This window comes from Plutella xylostella, chromosome 18 (assembly GCF_932276165.1).
Source record: "Plutella xylostella chromosome 18, ilPluXylo3.1, whole genome shotgun sequence".
NCBI lineage: Eukaryota > Metazoa > Arthropoda > Insecta > Lepidoptera > Plutellidae > Plutella > Plutella xylostella.
In genome coordinates this window covers 9,786,901-9,807,476 of record NC_063998.1, presented here as the reverse complement: position 1 = coordinate 9,807,476, position 20,576 = coordinate 9,786,901, and the positions used below count along the sequence as shown (strand labels likewise).

The 20,576-nt window shown below is 39.6% G+C and overlaps 1 protein-coding gene and 1 non-coding gene across 5 annotated transcripts in view; both read right to left on the bottom strand.

Moving 5' to 3' along the window:
• Nucleotides 1-20,576, bottom strand: part of LOC105396019 (mitogen-activated protein kinase kinase kinase 11) — a 51,891-nt gene that overhangs the window by 2,563 nt on the left and 28,752 nt on the right. The window contains exons 2-10 of one of the 4 annotated variants that reach the window (XM_038114076.2): nucleotides 14,657-14,796; nucleotides 9,875-10,067; nucleotides 8,836-9,011; nucleotides 7,700-7,720; nucleotides 7,349-7,538; nucleotides 5,391-5,564; nucleotides 4,842-4,997; nucleotides 1,033-1,143; nucleotides 489-624 (exon numbers count right to left, since the gene is read on the bottom strand). In XM_038114076.2, the coding sequence (XP_037970004.2) occupies nucleotides 489-624; nucleotides 1,033-1,143; nucleotides 4,842-4,997; nucleotides 5,391-5,564; nucleotides 7,349-7,538; nucleotides 7,700-7,720; nucleotides 8,836-9,011; nucleotides 9,875-10,067; nucleotides 14,657-14,796 (1,297 nt within the window). The remainder of the gene's footprint in view (nucleotides 1-488; nucleotides 625-1,032; nucleotides 1,144-4,841; nucleotides 4,998-5,390; nucleotides 5,565-7,348; nucleotides 7,539-7,699; nucleotides 7,721-8,835; nucleotides 9,012-9,874; nucleotides 10,068-14,656; nucleotides 14,797-20,576) is intronic. The other 3 variants (XM_038114077.2, XM_048627305.1, XM_048627307.1) reach the window with 3 other exon arrangements.
• Trnaf-gaa lies at nucleotides 14,138-14,210 on the bottom strand. The gene has a single exon. It is a non-coding gene; the product is annotated as a tRNA-Phe (tRNA).

Sequence of the window (20,576 nt, the reverse complement as noted above, 5' to 3'; positions counted from 1 at the left end):
TAAGGATCATTATATACCTACGTTGAAAAGTGTGGGTAAAAGACGATGTAGCACGGCTTACGACTTGCATTTCCATCGACATGAGACGCATTGGGATAGTCGTAAGTTGCGATGCACGGAATAAATTATAGAAGTGTAAACGAATGTGAGTGTTGCAAATGTGGAACTGTAGGTTATGCGACAAAAGTGATCAACACTTAGCTCGGCAATCTGGAAAATTGTTACTGTGCAGGATTTTAGAAAAGTTTTACAGTACTAGAGACAGTGGGTTACGGGATTACTGGGTCAGATAGATGTACATACAATCTCTATAAATTAATATTTTTTCATGTCTCGTATCACCGATCATCGGATCACGACTTCAAAGTGTTTGCACTAGAGTGGCCTACATATCTCTGTTGCTGTGTATATGCTATGTCTCTGGAACTTTTTTCACTGCCTGCCAGTGTTACATAGGCTCCTCCCGGAATTCCCGCGGGAAACCCTACCTGTGCGGGCGTAGCGTGGGGTGCAGCGGCGACACGTTGGTCTCGCGCACGTCGTAGCCGCACGCGACGCCGCCGAGCAGCGCCGCCATGTTGTACAGCACCAGCGACACCACGCCCGGCTTCTTGTATTTGCAGCCTGCGGGATGGCAGGAAAGATATGTTAGCTCTAGGGATGGTTAATAAGGATTGTTACAAAAATAAAGGCCAATCTTTTTATCAAGATGACAAACCCTAGTGTAGCTTTTGTGTCCGTAGCCGATAGGATGAGAAAGAAGGAAAGATTTCATATCATATGGAAACCCTTGTGGAAAAGTTTTTTTTATTTATTTAAGTACCTACCTAAAATTGGCTTTACCTATGATATCGGTAGCAAAAACATAACATACATACATCGTAATTATAGTTTCTGTACTGCAGCACTGCTAAATTTAGAAAACGTACTACTTTCAGTGACAACACACTAGTTATTTGATGCTACCTCTCTGTATTAGAAAACCAAGTTTTACTTCTGAATCAAATCAGGCTTACATTCAATATCACATACCTTCATTATTATACAGGGTGGGCATGGGCACGGCGTAGCGCGAGGAGGAGGACAGAGGGTGCTCCGGCCCCCAGTCGTCCGGACTGTAGTCTGTGTAAGGAACAAAACAACCTGTGTGAATGACATAGGCGGCGTTAGAATTGCGACTTCACAACTACACGAATACAGGTTGCTTTTTGATTTGTCGCCAGCGATTTCATATGTCACGTGTTTTGTATATGAAAATACATGAAATGATATACAATTATCGTACTTACTAAGCTCATTTGATAAGCGAGTGGTGTGAATTGGACGACTTGAAAAACGCTGCGATGGCATATAAAATTGTGGCGACAATCAATAAGCTGTGAGTGGTAGGTAAGAGAATAGAGTAGCTATGGGTAGTTTTTGTAAATGGTAAACCTTTAAAAGGTTCCGTTAGGTTTAAAAGGTTAAAGGCACTTAACTTAAAGTAACTGCACTATTCTCATACCCATAATTATGTTTATATTATGTACAAAAATGGTATGTATTATATGAAAGCTAGTTGTTCCATACAAAAACAAACATATTATATTATGTATAGTTAGAAATAAGAATTTTTGATACAACCTTTACAAATAAGTTTTAGCTAAATGTATGAACTAATTTACATGAATGAGTAAATCATAAAATGTATTAACAATCAGGAAAATATCATACATAATGTAAAAATATAGTCGGAGAATGTTGTAAGATTCGAAAACCCAAGCAAAATATAAATACAACATCATCATGCAACAGTCAAAGTGCTTATAAGATTATAGGGTTATTTTCAAAGAAAATCGACGATGACATACATGTATTTCAGTAGGTAATTATAATGAAATGTACAACAACGAATCTTAGTAGTGAGAATAACCCTATAGCAGTAAGTACGGGCATGCCAAACAATTCATAATTTACAAACTATAAAAAGAAATTCAAGCAATATAATAAACCACAAACTATACTTACCTACTTATGGTGCTAAATAGCTCGGTATGGCACTGGTATTGTTGTTTTTGTTAATTTTATGGTTTTTAATTTTCCATTGGGCCTGTTATGTCATTGTTTTAAAAGCGTAAGCAATTTTATTTATTCGTTACTTCCATGGTTGTTTTAAAACCTTCACCTAGTTGGTCAATATATTTGTTTTCTTCTTATTTTTTATATTTTAGTACTTGTTATTATTATAGCTAGTTATATTTGACTTGATATAATCATCAATTGTATTATCCAGTTGTTAGGGTATGTATGTTAGTGCCTATCGATTAGTAAACCCATGTTAAAAGAATACACCAGCTTCGATTTTATGGAAAAGGTTTTATTTAATATATATATAAAAGTTTTAAGTATATAAAAACCTGATCACCAAAGAACTGTACTGATTATGTAACGACAAATAAGTTTGCATCAATAATAAAAGATTTGTTAACTATATCTGTATTAAAACTTATTTCTTTTTAACATTTCGAGCCTCATTTTGTAGGTTTTCTTTCCATCACCAATGCGAGGAATCAGAGCCAAGATACAGAGCAGGGAAAATAAAGAGAATTCAACTTTACAAAACTGTTCTACTTTTTAGTTGGAAGTCTGTCTAACATTCTGTTACTTATTAGAAATACTTACACCTTAATCCAGAACTGGTGAAACAGGTGGTTAATGTTATGAACCTGGTAATTAAATATCAAACAGACTTCCATAACTAAATGACGTCATTGTAAACATTTCCAAGCGTGCCACATAACTTTAAAAGTGTAATATAGCTTTATAGAGCAGATATCAACTAAATAATAGTAAGTACAACATATAAATATAAAATATATACGAGTGTAGAATTTGCTCCAAATACACCACTGTCTTTTCGACATACTATTCATATATATTTTTTCTTTTCGAAGAATTTATGATGATTTAAACAAAACAAATTGAGCACATTATTATAACATTTCAGGGTGTATTTGGAACTGTATTACTATAAAAATATAGCATATTCTACTATGAATTGCTAAGCATGCATAGCACTTACTCTAACCCTGACTGGAAGCAAACAAATGCTTACAATTTACAAAAAAAAAACTTAAAATAACATATAATTAAATAAGATCAAACGAACTTCAAATTACTAAACATCGTCATCAAAATATCACACACACAAACAAATGGAAATTACCAGCGTAACACTACATCCATACAATGCTAACATAAAAACGTAATTTTCGAAATAAAGTAACAATTTTTTTAAGCGTGTTTCGTCACAGACATCTAAACAGTTAAAAGAAATATTTTGTGACCAAAACCGGATACTTACAGGGATACAGGAGACTGTCCTGAGATGTCGCTTCAGATTGCAAGAAAGAAAATAACAGACACAAAATTGAATTATGTATAGAAATTACAGAAACTGAAGGCAGGAAGATAATATATCTTAGAATTCGTAGTTGGTCTCTAGTCAACCTTAAACCGGGGATGGTAAAGTTTTGCCCTCAAATTTCTATGGTTTTTGGGTGAAACGTTTGTTGGATGAAAAGTTCTGTGGGCTATATGTAGATTATGGGTCAATATAGATCAGGGTTCAGACTCGAAAAGTGAGGAATTACAGTATTGGCGACTATTTGGCAAGAACCTAACTGAAGATAATAGTAGTCTTTATAAAATACCGTCTTATCAGAGAAGACTCACTACCTCTAACATCAAAACTAAATGTCTCATCTTAACCTATCTACATATTAAATGCGTACAAAATGTATTTGTAAAAAAACAACACAATACATATTACAATTATTGTATGTATCAACTAAAATTTAACTAGTTAATTAACTTCAGTTACGAAATTAACATTCTAATTTTATTTTATGTACGTTATTGGAAAGACTGACACTGGATTCCAAACTTACAGCTAAAGTTTAACCTAACAATAAGTCTTTTTGTTGTTTTTTTTATTATTTTAAACTTAAAAGACTAAAATTCAAATCCTTGGAACTTTTTAAAACTAAAGAAATTAGGTTTGGGGTAAAATTTTGTATTTAACTTCGTTCTTTCGCCTAAACCTTCGTCATCACGAAGGTGGAAAGTACGAGACAGCTTTTCGCAATTTATTTGGAATGTGTTAGTAAAAGAACCTCCTTCATATTAGAAGTCGGTTAATGATATGTCTCGAATATGGCAACACTTGTACACTGACCTTCTGTTTTGATGGGGGATTCGTATCGTTTACCGTTTGATATTTTTGTTATTATTTACAGTAAAAATAGACAGAAGATAACATAGAAGGATAAAAAGACGACAGATCAAGAATGATGTAACATAAAACCCCAAAATTTAAAAAGAAAGAATAGCTCTTACTCCAAAAAATCAGTACGCTCCCCATCAAATACCCCGCTTTAAAATCAAAATGCAATACATTAACAGTCGAAAAAACTTTACCCCAAACTATTCCAGTTCTCCGTCGGAATCCTTCAACAACCCCGTCGTCTCCGACGTGAGGCTGCCGGCCACCGCCAGCATGCCTGCAAGGCTGTTCGACCTTATGCTCTTCAGGAAATTACTCTTAACCTCTCCATGACTGCCTTTGCGCTTCGCCTTATCGCTACTTATATCTATACTGTCGAAAACCGTCCCGTAAACATGCGGTATATCCGCCGTGCTATTAAACATGGGGCACAAGAACTTAGGTTTGATCGTTTCGTTCGCATCGTACAACAAATCGTCGTGGCTGCCGGTTCGCTTCTTGAGTTCCGACTTCTGTTGCCGGTGTTGGGACTTGGACTTCCTCTGTTTCCTCCGGTTGTCTGGTTTGGGTGTGTTACCTGGGTAGGGCGGCTGGGGCGGCAGGGCGGGCGCGGACTTGCTGAGCTTGTGGGGCGGGCGGGCGCGCAGCTGGGCGGGCAGGGGCAGGTGCGTGCGCTCGCGCTGGTGCAGGCTGGACGGGCCCCACGTCTTGCCTTTTACGCCGTCCGCTGGCACTGGAAGTTTAGAGAGGAAGGGTTAGCTTTTCTTAGGGAAACATGATGGTTTTAGGTGACAGCAAGAGCTTTTTCTCTGACTTCAAAACTAACTATTATAGTACAAAAACTTGCTGTTAAAAATTACGCCTAATACCAGCTGTTGATGATGATGGTGAATTAATCCTTCTGCAAAGGTCTAAAACCTTCTGCAATGTAATTTTCATGTTGTGTCTGTACATCTGACTATAAAATAGAATATAATAGATAATTGGTCGCCAAAATAACACTACACCTAGCCTATACCTTGTATTTTAATGACCGTTTGATTAAACGAATCAACAATTTATCGATTGAACAAACGATTCACTGACCGAATGTCCAATCTATCACACAATCAAGTGCACTACTCACGCACGATAGCCTTCATGATCGCCGGCGAGCCGGGCGGCGTGTCCTTCACCATGGCCACCAGCTGCTTCACGTGGCACTCCGAGTCCTCGCTGGGACGCACGGTCAGCGTGTGACGGAAGTCCACGGGGGAGGATATCGCGTCTTTGCGCAGGAGCTTCAGACGGCTGAACTTGCCTGCAATGCGAGGTACAAGTTTATTAATAGTATGGATAAAATAGAAGTTCACTCGAAAGGCAGAAACAATTTTAGGAGTTTCTTTCGACATATTTTATTCTTCTTACAAGTTGTAGCGACATATCATTTGTGAAATGGTGGTAGCATAATATTATTTGTGAAATGGTGGAAGCTGGTAGATTAATTTACTGACGGTGATGATAACAAAACTGTACAATAAAAGAGCACGCAACCTATATTAATGACATGCCAAAATATATACGATTCCCAATGATATTATTTGCAGATGACAGCACAGCTATAATTGAGTATGAACATGATAATAATTACGAAAAAAATATAAACAACACTCTATCTCAGATCATAGAATGGCTAAGAACAAATAACCTCAAAGCAAATCTTGAAAAAACCAAATTAATGCAATTTCATCAACGAGTAGCCTGTCCAGACTTAAATATCAAACATGACAACATAAACATTGAACAAGTATTAGAGACTAAATTCCTAGGACTACATATTGATAACAAACTTACATGGAAAAAACAAGCTCAAGAAATCTGCACAAAACTTAGTAAATTTGCCTACATGTTATTCAAACTCAACAAAGTAGTAAAAACTGATTCCCTTTTAACAGCTTACCATGGGTATGTTGCATCAGCGCTACGATATGGTATAATTTTCTGGGGCAACTGTACTGACCGTGAATCAATATTTAAGGCACAAAAACGGTGTATAAGAGCCATGTTTAATTTAAAAACTACAGATAGCTGTAAGCAACTGTTTAAAAAACACAAAATACTGACTCTGCCATCGCTCTACATCTATGAAGTAGCCATATTTGTGAAAAACAATGAACATCTTTTTGTCCATGCACATGATATCCATGATAGAAATCTACGGAACAGGAACAGGCTATGCTCACACCAAAGCAATACTGCTCTACTGAGCAAAAGTGTATTATGTATGGCACCAAAGATATATAATAAAATACCAATAAATATAAAAAATTCTGACATTATTGTTTTTAAAAACCAACTCTTTAATCTTCTAGTAAAAGGATGTTTTTACCATATTAATGATTTTCTTCATGATAATTCTGAATAACTACCTATAATCTGCTATGTTTCTGATTGAATTTATTATATTAATTGCAAAATTGACATGGTATGATTTGAATTATTTGATTGATTTTATTGAATTTATTATATTAATTGTAAAATGTACATGGTATTATTGGAATTATTTATGACATATTTAAATTTATAATTTTTAATTATGTTATTAATGATTATGATTTGTTATTATTTTTTAAGGGGAAATTTTTGTTTGTGTGAAATTTTAACAATGCATGCTGTAAATAGACACAGTCCACTTTAATATTGACTAAATTTAAAAACTAAAATTTGTACGTCCATTATAGGACAGAACATAGCGTACTTAATATAAGCCCACCAACCTGTAAAACCTATGTTTCACAAATAAATGATTCTATTCTATTCTATTCTATTCTAACCTGCATGCTGTAAATACTCTAAGTGGAAATTCAGAAATTCCAATTCAGTTTCATTGGAAGTCGGTAAAGCCTTACCCCCAAATTCATAGAGCTTTTTGACATTCTACAATAGGCTTAAAATTGACATTGTGATATACGAATTTCATATTTTTGACTGACATAAAGAGTCGAAATTCGTGTGTTTCAATGTCAATTTTAACCTCGTTGTAAAAAAATACTGTCTATGAATTTGAGGGCTAGGTTAGGGGTTAGGGTGTCTACGAATCCTCACCTTTCCTAGTAATAGGCTGCGGCGGCTGACTCCTCGGAATATTCCCCTCCTTCAGCATGACATGGAACTCCCGCTCCTGCACCTTCTGTTCCCTCATATCCAGCTCGGCCTGTCTCCGCGCCAGGTTCTGGTCCATTTGCTGCTGCTCCATCTGGATCCGGGTCAGCTCCTCTTCTCTGGTCCTCAACTCCTGGAAAGGGGGATTAGCTGGTCAGATCTTGTAGATCAAAAGAAGGGGTAAAGGGGGTGGGTTGATCCTAGTCAGTTCTTTCTCCCTGTTCTTAACTCCTGGAAGGGGGGATGAGCGGGTTAGATGATTCGATGGGGGTTGAGTAGGAGTGTGTCACTAACCTCTTCGAAAGTTTTGCATTCCTAGTGAGCGGTTGGAATGAAAAAGTATTTTGTTAGTAAACACGTTTTTTATGGGGCATATTTATTTGGGGATTCTATTGCGAAGTCTTGAAATTAACGGATGGGGATTTTTTTAAAAGGTTCATTCATCGAGAGTGAAAATCGTATAAGTAGGTCATAGTGGAGTACTGTTATTAATTACCTACTGATCACAAAATTTTACTTATTTTATACCCTGCTTTGAGTAACAAAATATTTGAGTTCCAGTTTATTGCTCTACAAGACTATGGCGCATCTATAGAGCTTCCACTATGTTATTGTATTTTAGACGTTTCCTTATGTCTGATAAGTAAAGTTGGTTTTCCTTTGCAATTTCTGCCTTCAGAATCGACATCAGTGTATGGTCTTATTTTACACCTTCTTAATTTTAAATCATAAACCGATTAGCACACCAAGGCCTTTAAATACATAGTGACTCAAACGATGCCTCGTTCCATTGTACAAACATGAGCCATACCAAAATACCATAGCCATATCACAAATAACTTCGATGAGATACCATATAGCCTTACCATAGTGATATTGCTCGAACTATCGATCAGAAGGGCTAGCACAGGACGCAAATAAGACGTCATAAAAGTTCTCCATCGCGCTCGCTATAGAGAGGCTGCGCGATGTGAGTGAGTGCGATGCAAGCCCCGTGCTAGCCGTTCTGATGCCCGATATTCTTGCCACATCCTGGAGACCTGTTATAGCCACTCGCCACTCCACATACCATGGCCTTCAATCGCACGTCCTCGAGCACCTCGTCCATCTCGAGGCGCCACTCCGCCTGCATGGTGTGGAAGCTCTCGTGCGGCCCGCGCGTGAACTCCGACTGCCGGATGCCCTGCTATCCTTCCATCCTCCATAGCATCTAGATACCCTAGATACTATAGCCTAGAGCCCTCACATACTCTAGAGCCCAGCCATAGCCTAAAGCCCGATTGTAGCCTAGAGCCCTGCCATAGCATAGAGCCCTGTCATGACTAAGAGCATTGTCATAGCCTAGAGCCCTGCCATAATCTAGAGCCCTGCCATAGCCTAGAGCCTGGCCATAGCCTAGAGCCCTGCCATAGCCTTAAAAATCTACTTACCATGGCCTTCAGTCGCACGTCCTCGAGCACCTCGTCGATCTCGAGGCGCCACTCCGCCTGCATGGTGTGGAAGCTCTCGTGCGGCCCGCGCGTGAACTCCGACTGCCGGATGCCCTCGAGCTCGTGCAGGATTTGGGAGAAGGAGGGCCGAGCGTGCGGGTTGATGCTCCAGCAGGCTGCGGGGAGAACGAAAAGTTTATTTATTTACATTTAAGTACTAAATAAATGCCTATACAGTATAATATTAATGGGACATTCTTTGAATACACTCACGAGCAATGAAAATTTTTAATAAAGAGTTAATGTGAAATGGTGATACGGTTGTACTGTTTGTTGGGCGTTGTTAAAACTTTTTGGTGCACTTACTTGATGATAGGAACTATAAGATATTGATAGTGAAAAACAAGGTTTTAATATACGAGGCGCGTCGACTGTGACGTGTCACTAGACCTTAAGGCTTCTAAAGGTTCAACAATACGTCACGGACGTCAGCGTCCCACCAGGTGTATTAGCTTCGCGCTTCCGATTACCGTACACTTACTGCTACTGGTCCTGCGGACCGGACATTTACAACCTTAGACAATATGGCCCGGTGCCCATTATCGGCATCGGTACGACTCAGGATTTTAGGTGGAGAAATTTCCGTGATATGTGGTCGTAATAATAAAAATACCGCTTCGATATGCTTGAGGCTGCTGTATCGGCAGACTTGAGAATGCTTCGGGATGCTTCGGCATCCTTCGGTACGCCGCCGGCGCCGGGGCAACACTCGGGGGATAGCTTGCCCTGTGGGGCGAGGGCGCCTCGTCATCCCTAAGAACGTTGCAGCATTCCAAAGCATAATTGCCGATAGTGTGCGCTTGCATGTAGGATGCCGAAGGATCCTTTTCCTTGCCGATGCCGATAATGGGTGCCGGGCCTAAGAGCCCCTTTTTCGAACGTAGTAGTTTGTAAAAAAATTACAATCATCAGAATTTTATTTATTTATACGATGAATAAAAGCATTTGACTTTGACTTTCTTATCGACTATTAACCTACCCTCCATGAGGTGCTGCCACTGCGCGGGGCACGTGCTCGGTATGGGCAGCTGCAGCGTGTTCTTGGCAACGCCGAACGCGACCGTCAGCCCGTTGAGCCCCTTGTACGGGGTCTCGCCAGTAAGTAGTTCCCAGAGGAGAACGCCGTACGACCACACGTCGGATGCGTGCGAGAATGTCGAGCTGATGATGACCTGGGGGTAAGGGATGGAAGGTTAGTCTGGATGAATTAAAAAAAAACTACAGCTCCCAAATAACAGTAGGTCAAACTATGAAATTGTTACAAAACCGTGAAAACCCCCTTTGACACCTAATTTCTCTTCTTTTATAATTAAAGTGTACGATTTGACAGGACTTTAGAAGTTATCAGATGTAAAATTTGCGTTTGCGCAAATTATCCAAAGTAGGTAATAAGTGCAGTTTTCGATGGTTTGTGTATCGGTAAAGTAAGTTTTCTGACATATAATGTGGCGCCCCCCAGCGGCAATAACTATCAAGAAACTATTGTCAATAAAATACGTTTTGTTATTTGCATTTGAAATAGGTATTTCAAATTGACTTTTTATTATAATTGCACAAACACACAATTCCCACCCGCTCGTGGGAAATTAAAAGCGGTTTACAATCAGCTGTCCAACTGTTTAATCAAAACGTTAATTCTAACAGCTATTGCGGGCATGTCATTTAAATAATATTTCACTGCAATAATTCCACTTTATTACTGGTCATTACGCCTAAACCGCCGCCATGGAGAGCTAATATTAAGCTTAATATAATTTATGTCCGCGCCAGCCCACACAGGCCGGCCGTGAACCAAAACTTATTAGCAAAGACGAATTAATCAGTATCGTACAGACAGGCTATATCGCCTGTTAGTGCATAGTACATTATGCTGTCAACAATGAATAGCCACGCTGTTGATGTTTTATTGGCTTTCGTTTTCCCATGATTTCCGATCGCTATGCAAGTTTCACCTTCATAACTTACACTTTAGTTAATTCCAGTACGTCCTCAGGTTTCCTCATAGCGTGAAAATTTACGGCTGGTGAGGAAATATGGTACATAAATAATGATAAGTAATAATAATACCATTACCACATATATACCATTGGTAAAACACTGTTGGTCTTTTTCAATAAACACTAAATAATGTTTTATTTACCTAGACTTACTTGATACAAAAAAAGATAATATGTATTATATTATATAGTTAGAGATTAAAGTTCGCTTTTATGACCAACTCACGGTTACTATGAGAAACACTAAGAAGCAAGATATATATCCTAATGGGTGATCTTAATGCCAAAGTTGGAGCAGACAATACCGATCGAAATCACTACATGGGCCCTCATGGTTTAGGAACTATGAATGAGAATGGAGAACTATTCGGCGATTTTTGTGGTGAACATGGTCTGGTCATTGGAGGTACACTTTTCCAGCACAAAGATTGCCATAAATGGACTTGGAATTCCCCAGATGGACACACTAAAAATCAAATAGACCACATAACTATCAGCAAAAAGTGGCGAACATCGCTTCTGGATACACGTAACAAAAGAGGTGCAGACATCGATAGTGACCACCATCTAGTCGTTGCTGAAATTCGACTAAAAATCGCAACAGCTAAGAAGAAAAGCGAAAATATCAGCAAACGATATGACGTTCGCAAGCTTGAAAACCCCGGCACTAAGCACCAATTTAATATCTGCGTTCACAACAACTTCGGCCCTCTAGAAGATCTTGAGAGCGCAGAATTAGATGAAGCATGGACACGTATTAAGTCAGCGTACGTGAAAGCTGGAGAAGAAGTCCTGGGGTACATACAAAATGATAAGAAGCCATGGATGTCTGATGAATTGTGGAACACCATAATCAAAAGACAGGAGACCAAGGCGATCTTAACTAAGACCACCGACATCCAACAAAAAGAACTCCTGCTTTCTCAATATGCTTCTCTAAGAAAAACTATTAAAAAACTTGCCCGGCGGGATAAACGTATAGTCGCAGAAGATTTAGCCACTCGTGCAAAAGAGGCTGCTAAAAACAGAAACATTCGTGAACTTTACGAAATAACAAGAAAGCTTAGTAACCCGAACCACGTATCAAAAAAGAAACCTCTATGTAATAAGAACGGAGAGCTACTGTGCACATCAGAAGAAAAAATGGCAAGATGGCACGAGCATTTTAGTGATCTACTTAACCGGTTTCAGCATACTGAAGTGAACGAAGAAGCTGCAAGAGCTGACCAATATCTGCAAATTGACACTTCCGCACCTACCTTTGACGAAGTCGTCAATGCCATAGGTCAGCTAAAATCCGGAAAATCACCTGGAATTGATAACATCTGTCCAGAAATGCTTAAAGCCAATAAACATTACGCAGCTACTCTAATAACACCGCTCATAAATAACGTGTGGAAGACAGAAGATATTCCCAGCGAATGGAGGAAAGGGCTATTAGTTAAGGTTCCAAAAAAGGGAGATCTCTCACTGTGTGACAACTGGCGTGGCATTACAATCCTGCCGATAGCTGCGAAGGTTCTGGCGAAGATCCTGCTGAACCGAATGTCAACAGAGATAGAGAAATACTTAAGAGAGGAGCAAGCCGGTTTTCGCGCGGGAAGGTCATGCACAGATCACACAAATACGGTGCGTATTATTATTGAAGAGTGTGTTGAATGGAATGCGGAACTGTTTCTCACTTTTGTGGATTTTGAAAAGGCCTTTGACACCATACAGTGGCCCGCTATGTGGACGTGTTTGAAGAAAAAAGGCATTCCAACAAAAATTGACAATATCATACAATCTCTCAACAATGGCAGCACGTGCCACGTTATACATGATGGGCTTATTGGACCACCTATTCCTATCTCTACCGGGGTCAAACAAGGGTGCCTTCTCTCTCCTCTTCTCTTCATAATCATCTTGGACGACATAATGCGACAAGTCTCTGCTGGTTCAAGAGGAATCCCTTGGAGACAAGGCCAATTAGAAGACCTGGACTACGCGGACGACATTGTACTCTTATCCAAAAGGCTGTCAGATATGCAGAGTAAAATAGAAGATCTCCAAAGAGAAGGTGGCAAATATGGCCTTAAGATAAATGCGTCAAAAACAGAAAGCATGAAAGTTAGCTCCAGCAGTACAGAACATGTCACCTTGGGCAACTCGCAACTGAAGCTAGTAGACACCTTCTGCTACCTTGGATGTATCCTGACGAACAAAGGCGGTGCTGATATGGACATCGATAACCGGATCAAGAAAGCAAAAGCGGCTTTCGCCCAGCTTGCCCCAGTCTGGAAGTCGCACATAATGCCCCTTCGTCTAAAGCTGTCTATATTCGAAAGCAATGTAAAGTCGGTCCTTCTCTATGGCTGTGAAACTTGGAGGACTACAAAGCTGCTACATCACAAGCTCCAAGTTACCGTCAACAGGTGCCTCCGTTCGATTCTCCGCATATACTGGCCGGACACGATTTCTAATGTGGACCTATGGAAAAAATGCAACCAAACCACATTGAGGAAAGAAATCGCAATGAGGCGCTGGAGATGGATCGGCCATACAATGAGAAGACACGACTGTAACCATGCTCAAGTTGCTTTCGAGTGGCAGCCTAGTGGAAGACGGAGACCAGGTAGACCCGTACAGAGCTGGAGAAGATCCGTGGAGGCGGAAATGAAGAGGGCAGGTCTATCGTGGGCCCAAGTGAAGGAGGCGGCTCAAGATAGGGAAGCGTGGCGAAGAATGTCTGTAGCCCTAAGCTCCACAGGGGAGTAACAGGACTATAAGTAAGTAAGTATATAGTTATATATGTATTTATATAAATATAGCGGATATATATTAAGTCTATTTTGTCATTTAGGTATTATGTGTATTTGTATTATTATTATTTATGTAAGTTAAATAGGTACTTAGTTAGTTTGTATTTTTAGTTTGTAGTTTGTTTTAGTTTAGGTACTTTCCACATTGTTTTTTCTTTGCTTAAATTGATTCAAGTAGGTACTTATAGCTTTTTATTGTATTAAGGGAGTTTAAGAACTTTAGTTTTCCACCAAACAAAGGTTGGTTGGAAGAAATTGCTTCTTGGCAATAAGCCCGCCTCTGTATATACTTACTAGTTTTAAGTCCATTTCTGTAACTGTGTCTATCATTATACAATAAAGTGTTTATAAATAAATAAATAAATAAAGATAAAAATTCTCAAACAATTAAAATTCCACAACAGAAGGAATGAATAAAAAAATATAAAAAAGCAAAAGATCGATTGCCGAAACCCGGGATTGAACCGGGGACCTTTAGATCTTCAGTCTAACGCTCTCCCAACTGAGCTATTTCGGCCGATGTGAATTGATGTGAAATTTAACACCACTATCAATAAAGAATAGGTAAATGAATTATTTATCACTATCAACTTTATAGACGCTGATTGTTGCGTATGCGTTGAACAGTATCATTGTATCTGCACATATACGCACAGTAGCACGCTACACCGCCTCTCCTTGCGTTCAGATCTCGTAAGCGGCGCGTATACTACTCGTGCGAATTAACTGTGCACCTGGCCAACAAGAACCAGGGGTCACGCCGGGTAGGCCAAAGCTAGTTAACGTGACCTCTGGTTTTTGTCAGTCAGGTGCACAGTTAATTTGAGACATTCGTCAACTGGCGAGCCTTAGACTGGCGAGCGCGCGCCAGTTGGCACCTTCTGTTTTCTATATCGTCAACTCGCTTGCCCATGTAAAGTACGGTCAGATGCACGAGTGGTTCGCTCGTCACCTCACGCTCACCTCGGGCGGCATCCACGCGTAGGTCCCCGCGGCCGACATCCGCGTCGTCTTGTAGGCCTCCCGCGCGAGCCCGAAGTCCGTGATCTTGAGCGTCTTGTGCTCGAGGCTCTCGTCCGGCAGGATCGGCTCGCTGATCAGCACTGGAAGGTGGAGACAGGGGAGGGTTAGATGGGTGGTAGCATGTGTAAAAAGAGTAGGTGGTGAATGGTAAGAGGCTGGATAGTAATAGTCAATTTGGGTGATGAATTGTGGGGTTGCAATTTAACCTCTAGCGCTCTTTAATTATAACAGAGTCAGGCAATAAAAAATACAGAGTCGACCTGTGCAAAGATATTAAACAGATATGGGAAACTTTCTTCTGCCAGTTTTTCATATAGTAAAATATGTATTGCCAATGTAAAGCTCGCTAAAGCAAGAGCATCTTGAAAGTTTCTTACAGTTATAATCTAATTTAGATAATTTTAATAAGTACCTGAACACCACATTTTATTTATCAAATACTCTTCTCATCAAAAATATACTTAATAGCACATGATGTACAAAATATTATACTGGAATTCTGGTACCTATGTATCATAAGTCTAAGCCCAATAAGGATCTGAAGCAGTGGGTCAAACGAGATTAAAATGAAAGTGCGGGTTACATCAGCCGACACAGATATTTTCAATGGCACACACACACACACACATGCGTGCGTAGGCGCATTGTCGATACCGTACATCCGCAGACCTTACTGAAAGTACTGTAAAATGTTGGGTAAGGTTATTATAATGGATATTTTCTTCGGAAATACTTAGAATTGCATTAAATGTGCAAAAATCATTCCAATACTTTAACAAATTTTGGGATATGTAAAGGAGCTGACGACTCATTTGATCAGTAACTTGCTAGCAAATAATATTCCACAATATAATTTTCACGGTAGATATTCCCTCGCACCGTCACCTATAAACCAATAGGTTCACGACAAAAAAACTCCAGCTTATCCAGCTAAAAAAGCCTTGCGAACACCGACTCTATCGTATTACAATACAGGTAACTTCACCTTGGCATCTAGAGCGTCTTACCCGCAAAGTCGTATTGGAAGTGTCCTGCTCAGGGCGAGGGTTCATACACTATTCACGTAAGTTGGGAAAAGTCCCGAACATCTTGAATACTGTACGAGTTTGGCAATTCTACTCTACGGACACTCGACAACTTGACCCGATGAAGTTGTATTCAGTTAGGATGGTTGGAAAGTATTAGTTCTTGAAGTTCTAATGAGATTAATTAGATTTAAATAGCCAGATAATAGTTTTCTGAGGATTATTTCTGATGCTGTCGTGTTTGAATGTTTGTATTAGACAGTGACAGCAAAAAATCTGACTATTGAAAAATCAGCCCCTAAAAGCATAAAAGGGATAAGGCATAGACAGTGGGAAGCGATAATAAGGCTACAAAGTGTTAGGTTTAGTTAGCGAGAACCCCACCGTACCTATACAATACATTCGATAAAGCCACCGAAACTGTAATACAGAATTAATATTCCTAAAATGAGGTCACTCGCTCGCTAATCTCGCTATTAATAAAATTGAAACCCGAAACGCATTTAAAAAGCCATAAAAATACAAATCAAGAAATAATGATCCCATATTATATAGCATTTTAACGAACTACTGGGAAATAATTTCGCCTTCTCCGACTTGGCAGTCAATGACCAGTATACACTTACGCGGGTGTTGTTAAATCCGAGACAGCGACAATACAATGCAATATTACACGAAAGGTGCATAACGGGGACGCTGCAAATGTGCAATTTGCGTATAACAATTACCATTTTGTGGCACCTCCGGGGGGCAATAACATGGGGTTACGACGCGCTCTCTGGGGGGTCACTCCCTACATGCACGAACGAACGAAGAAGACTTCACTGCATATTTGTGGTTCCGTAGTTTCGGAGCGCTGTGCGAACCACGGATAGTTAAAGGAAACCATCTAAGTTGCCGATTTACGCGCAAGTTGTCTCTGCAATTTGTAATATGAATACCTATGTAATTTCTAAATAAAATATCTATCTGAACCCCTGAAATAGAGACAGGAAGGCGGTTGTCGCTGAGGTTGAGATCATCAGATATAGTTTCGTGCAGTGGTGCTCCTTGAAAGCCTCGAGAGCAGTAGTAAGTGTGCATTAGCTAATGGCGTTGAAAACAGCACTGACCCTTGCGGTTTAACGCAACTATTTCAATCGTTTTATTATTCACATAAATGCATGACATACACGCGAATTGGACCTCTCCTCCTTTTAAGGAAAACTATCATCACATTGTTAGCCAAAAAATCGTCACAAGAAAACGCACCGGAAACCGGAAAGGACCTACAATAGTGATTGAGAACGAATCCGACGACAACAAACGTAACGCCTACTGAAAGCGGATCAAATAGTCCATTAAGTTTTATAACCTCCTATCGGAATACGCGGTCGGGTTGGTGAGGGGAGTGAGGGAGACTGAGGGGTGCCCCGGTGCGGTATCTTTGATCTACGTTGCCTGCGCCCGCGCAACCAACTGTGATGCCATGTGCGAAATTGCCGTCAGTTTTGTCATTTTTGTTATTATTATTAGTGTCATTACTCGACAGTTAATTCTTGTCTTAACACTTTGGATTTGGCTGTGGACGATTGCAGGCTGATTATATGATAAAATGATAGACCAACAAAATAATAGCATGGAAATAAGTAGTTATTGCCAAAATTTATTCTATGAGTATTTCAAAAATCGTGATGTATAATATTTTTATTCAATTTACTTTATCAGTAAATAATCACTCTTGTAGATAAACACCAAAACAGTTTTTCCCTTTCGAGATACAAGTGAAATTTATCATTGCAAGCAACACCGACAAAGGACATCCAAAACTGGAGGCATTAACATAATTACGTATTGTTCAGTCGTAAAAACGTATAATTGAATTTATGCCTGCAATAATAATTGAATGCTGATCATAAGATACATCTGCTTGACTGTATAAATTACCCATAGTACTGCTAGGTTAAAGTGTAAAAAAACCTTGGTACCCATGACTTTTTCATAATATTTTCTTATGAAATGGATGAAATTTAGCGGTGAGCCTACAAAGTCACTGGAGTCGCCTGGAGCCGATGAAAGAGACTCATAGGCATATTTCTATATGCCGCTGATCTAAGGTGGTAAAATCTCCAAGTAAAGGAAAAAAAGCTAACGGGAGCACTTATTATATCTATTTCGCATGGGCTATAAGTAAAAGATGAGTGTCTATGAATGGAACTAGTCATCCGAAACAGGGAAGAATTCAATATTAGGGTCCTGAACTTATCTCCTTTTAACATGTATAGTCAATATTATTCCCTGCCGGTAACATACCCTAGACTGCTCGTCTTTCAGTAAGCGATTTCATTCATCATTTAAATTGCAGCTCTAAACCTCCCCCAGAATACAAAGTGTTCCGACACCGGAGAGCGTCTGAAACTCTTGCAACATATTACCGAGACTGATTCAAACGTCCATCAACGAGACACGCTCACAAAACATCCACGACTACATCCAATACTTCGGATTTAAATGTAATCTTGGTACAATAAAGATTTAATGTTCCAATAGCAGTTGGGTAAAAATCTTATGCTACGCAGATATATTGTAGATACATTTACAGCGTTGAAAGAAGAGATTATCAAATTGAGTTTGCATGTGGTGGTTAGTAATCCTGTTATGGTGTTGATAGACGAAGATCAATTATTTGTTGACGCCAACCGACTTAGCCAAGTCTTCACACAAAACCATTAAAACACCATCGATACCACAACTCAACAACACACTTCAAACACCGACCTACTGACCCACAAATACAAATCAAAACAACAACAATATCCTGTTTCTCAAGTCCCAAATCAGGATCAACATAACAGGCGCCATTCCGCAATCTTGCTGCCTCACGGCTGACGATTCAGCTGTCAGCTGTCAGTCAGGGTGCAGGAGACGCGACGCATGACACGAGTCTGTCTCGACCGGTCCCGTTTGACACAACACTTTCCAATTTGTTGCCGTCATTGTTCGTGAATGTCGCCCGATTGATTGGACAGGGTTCGCTGTTTACGGATAATTATGTACTATGTATGTTAAGTATTATATGTTTATGGTAGGTTAATCGTTTTATAGATGGACAATTTTACTTTAAGAACAGCTACCGTACCTTCGACACATTAGCAATCTACAATCCTCAAGCAGCATCGCTCATCTGTCAAATATCTGTCAGAACCATACAAGTTACATCAGATTTGACAGATAAGCTATGACGCATTGACGATTGCTAATGTTTGGTGGTGGTAACCCCGCAGGCATTGAAATAGCTAAGACTAAACAAAGGTATTTACCCATTTACGCTACATACAAAAATAAATTGTTGAGTCTTATAAATAACTTCTCATTGCTTACACGTACACTTATTAGACATTCTATTGTAAATGATTAGATACCAACAAACATTACAACAAGAAATAGCAACTAATAATAACCGGCGCCTATTTAAAAACCAGAACAGACTCCATTAATTACTGCAACCACATTCTCTCTAACGAAGACAACATAGCACTGGGACATGGTACAGCCAGGGACGCCGCATTTAATGGCACACCTACGTGCAATTTAACCCTTACAGTTCTCAAAATAAGAACAGACCTAAATCGAAGTGTGAAGCTCAGTTTGTACGCAACTGTACGCCAACATGACAACGTGTAACTTAGCTTAGAAGCTTATTTGCATTTCTGGGATAACTTCACACTGTCGAATTTGAGACTAACTAAGTCAATATATATATTTGTGTTTGAATACATTTATTAATAAATGTGAATCATCAAGTGATTCTATATTCGTAAACAAAACAAATTTAATATCATCCAATTAAAAGCGAATAATTCAAAATTATGTACACACCATCTTAACCAATAGCGTCTCAGACGCAGGAAAAAACCTCAATTCACAACCCTTCCAACACCACTCAAGATAAGGGTCCTCCACATTCAGCTCCTCGTTCTCATAAAGTGCGAAAGAAAGGATCCCCTTTCGCGTTATCTCTCACCCCTTGATCTACACAGTAGGTGCAGTCAAGATTTATCCCCGCTGATCCGATGTGATCCCGGGATGTGTCGTGAGATATGTCCGACCGTGTGCGGCGCGGACGTGACGCGAGTGTCAAGACGCCATTGGCGGTGTTGTGTCGGAGACAATGATACAATTTGTTGGATTGAGACGTTTGTGAGCTACTCAGGGATGCTGGGGCTCAGACGTGTATCGTCTAGTTTTGTTTTATTGATAACCAATGTTTATAGAGCACCGTTTTAGGATATTTAACCTTTAAGTATGGACGTGGAGTCTCACAGGCTACCTGATGTTTACGTTTTCATAGTTTTGCCTATTTCCCCCCGCTCCCCGCGATTGAGCGGCTCAGTAGCTTTTGTTTTAGCTGCCAAATTACCAATGAGGGAGGAGGTTGAGTCGTCCGGTGAATATCACGTGAGTAATGACCATCAAAAAATTGACTGGAGCCTGTCAGGCTACACGTCCATTGTTGTCATACAATATATTTTGTATGGGCGATTATGTTTTTTTAGATATTTTTTTCAAAATGTGAAAAATAAGTAATGCTGGTACTTCTAAAGGTAAAGGTAATTTCTAAAAAAACTAGCACGTGTGCATGTAGTGCCTCATGTGCAAAGACGTGATATAAATAGACGATGGCGAATCGAGTTTTAGGTGATGATAATTATGGTCACAGAAGGTGTCCAGGATCAAGAAACCAGTCAAGGGTCCACAAGAGCATGTAGAATCTGTCCCGCGAAAAAAACATAGGATGAATACCTATGTTTGTGTTGCCTGTGTGTCTCCAAGTGTTCTAGACCTCTGTGCATTGA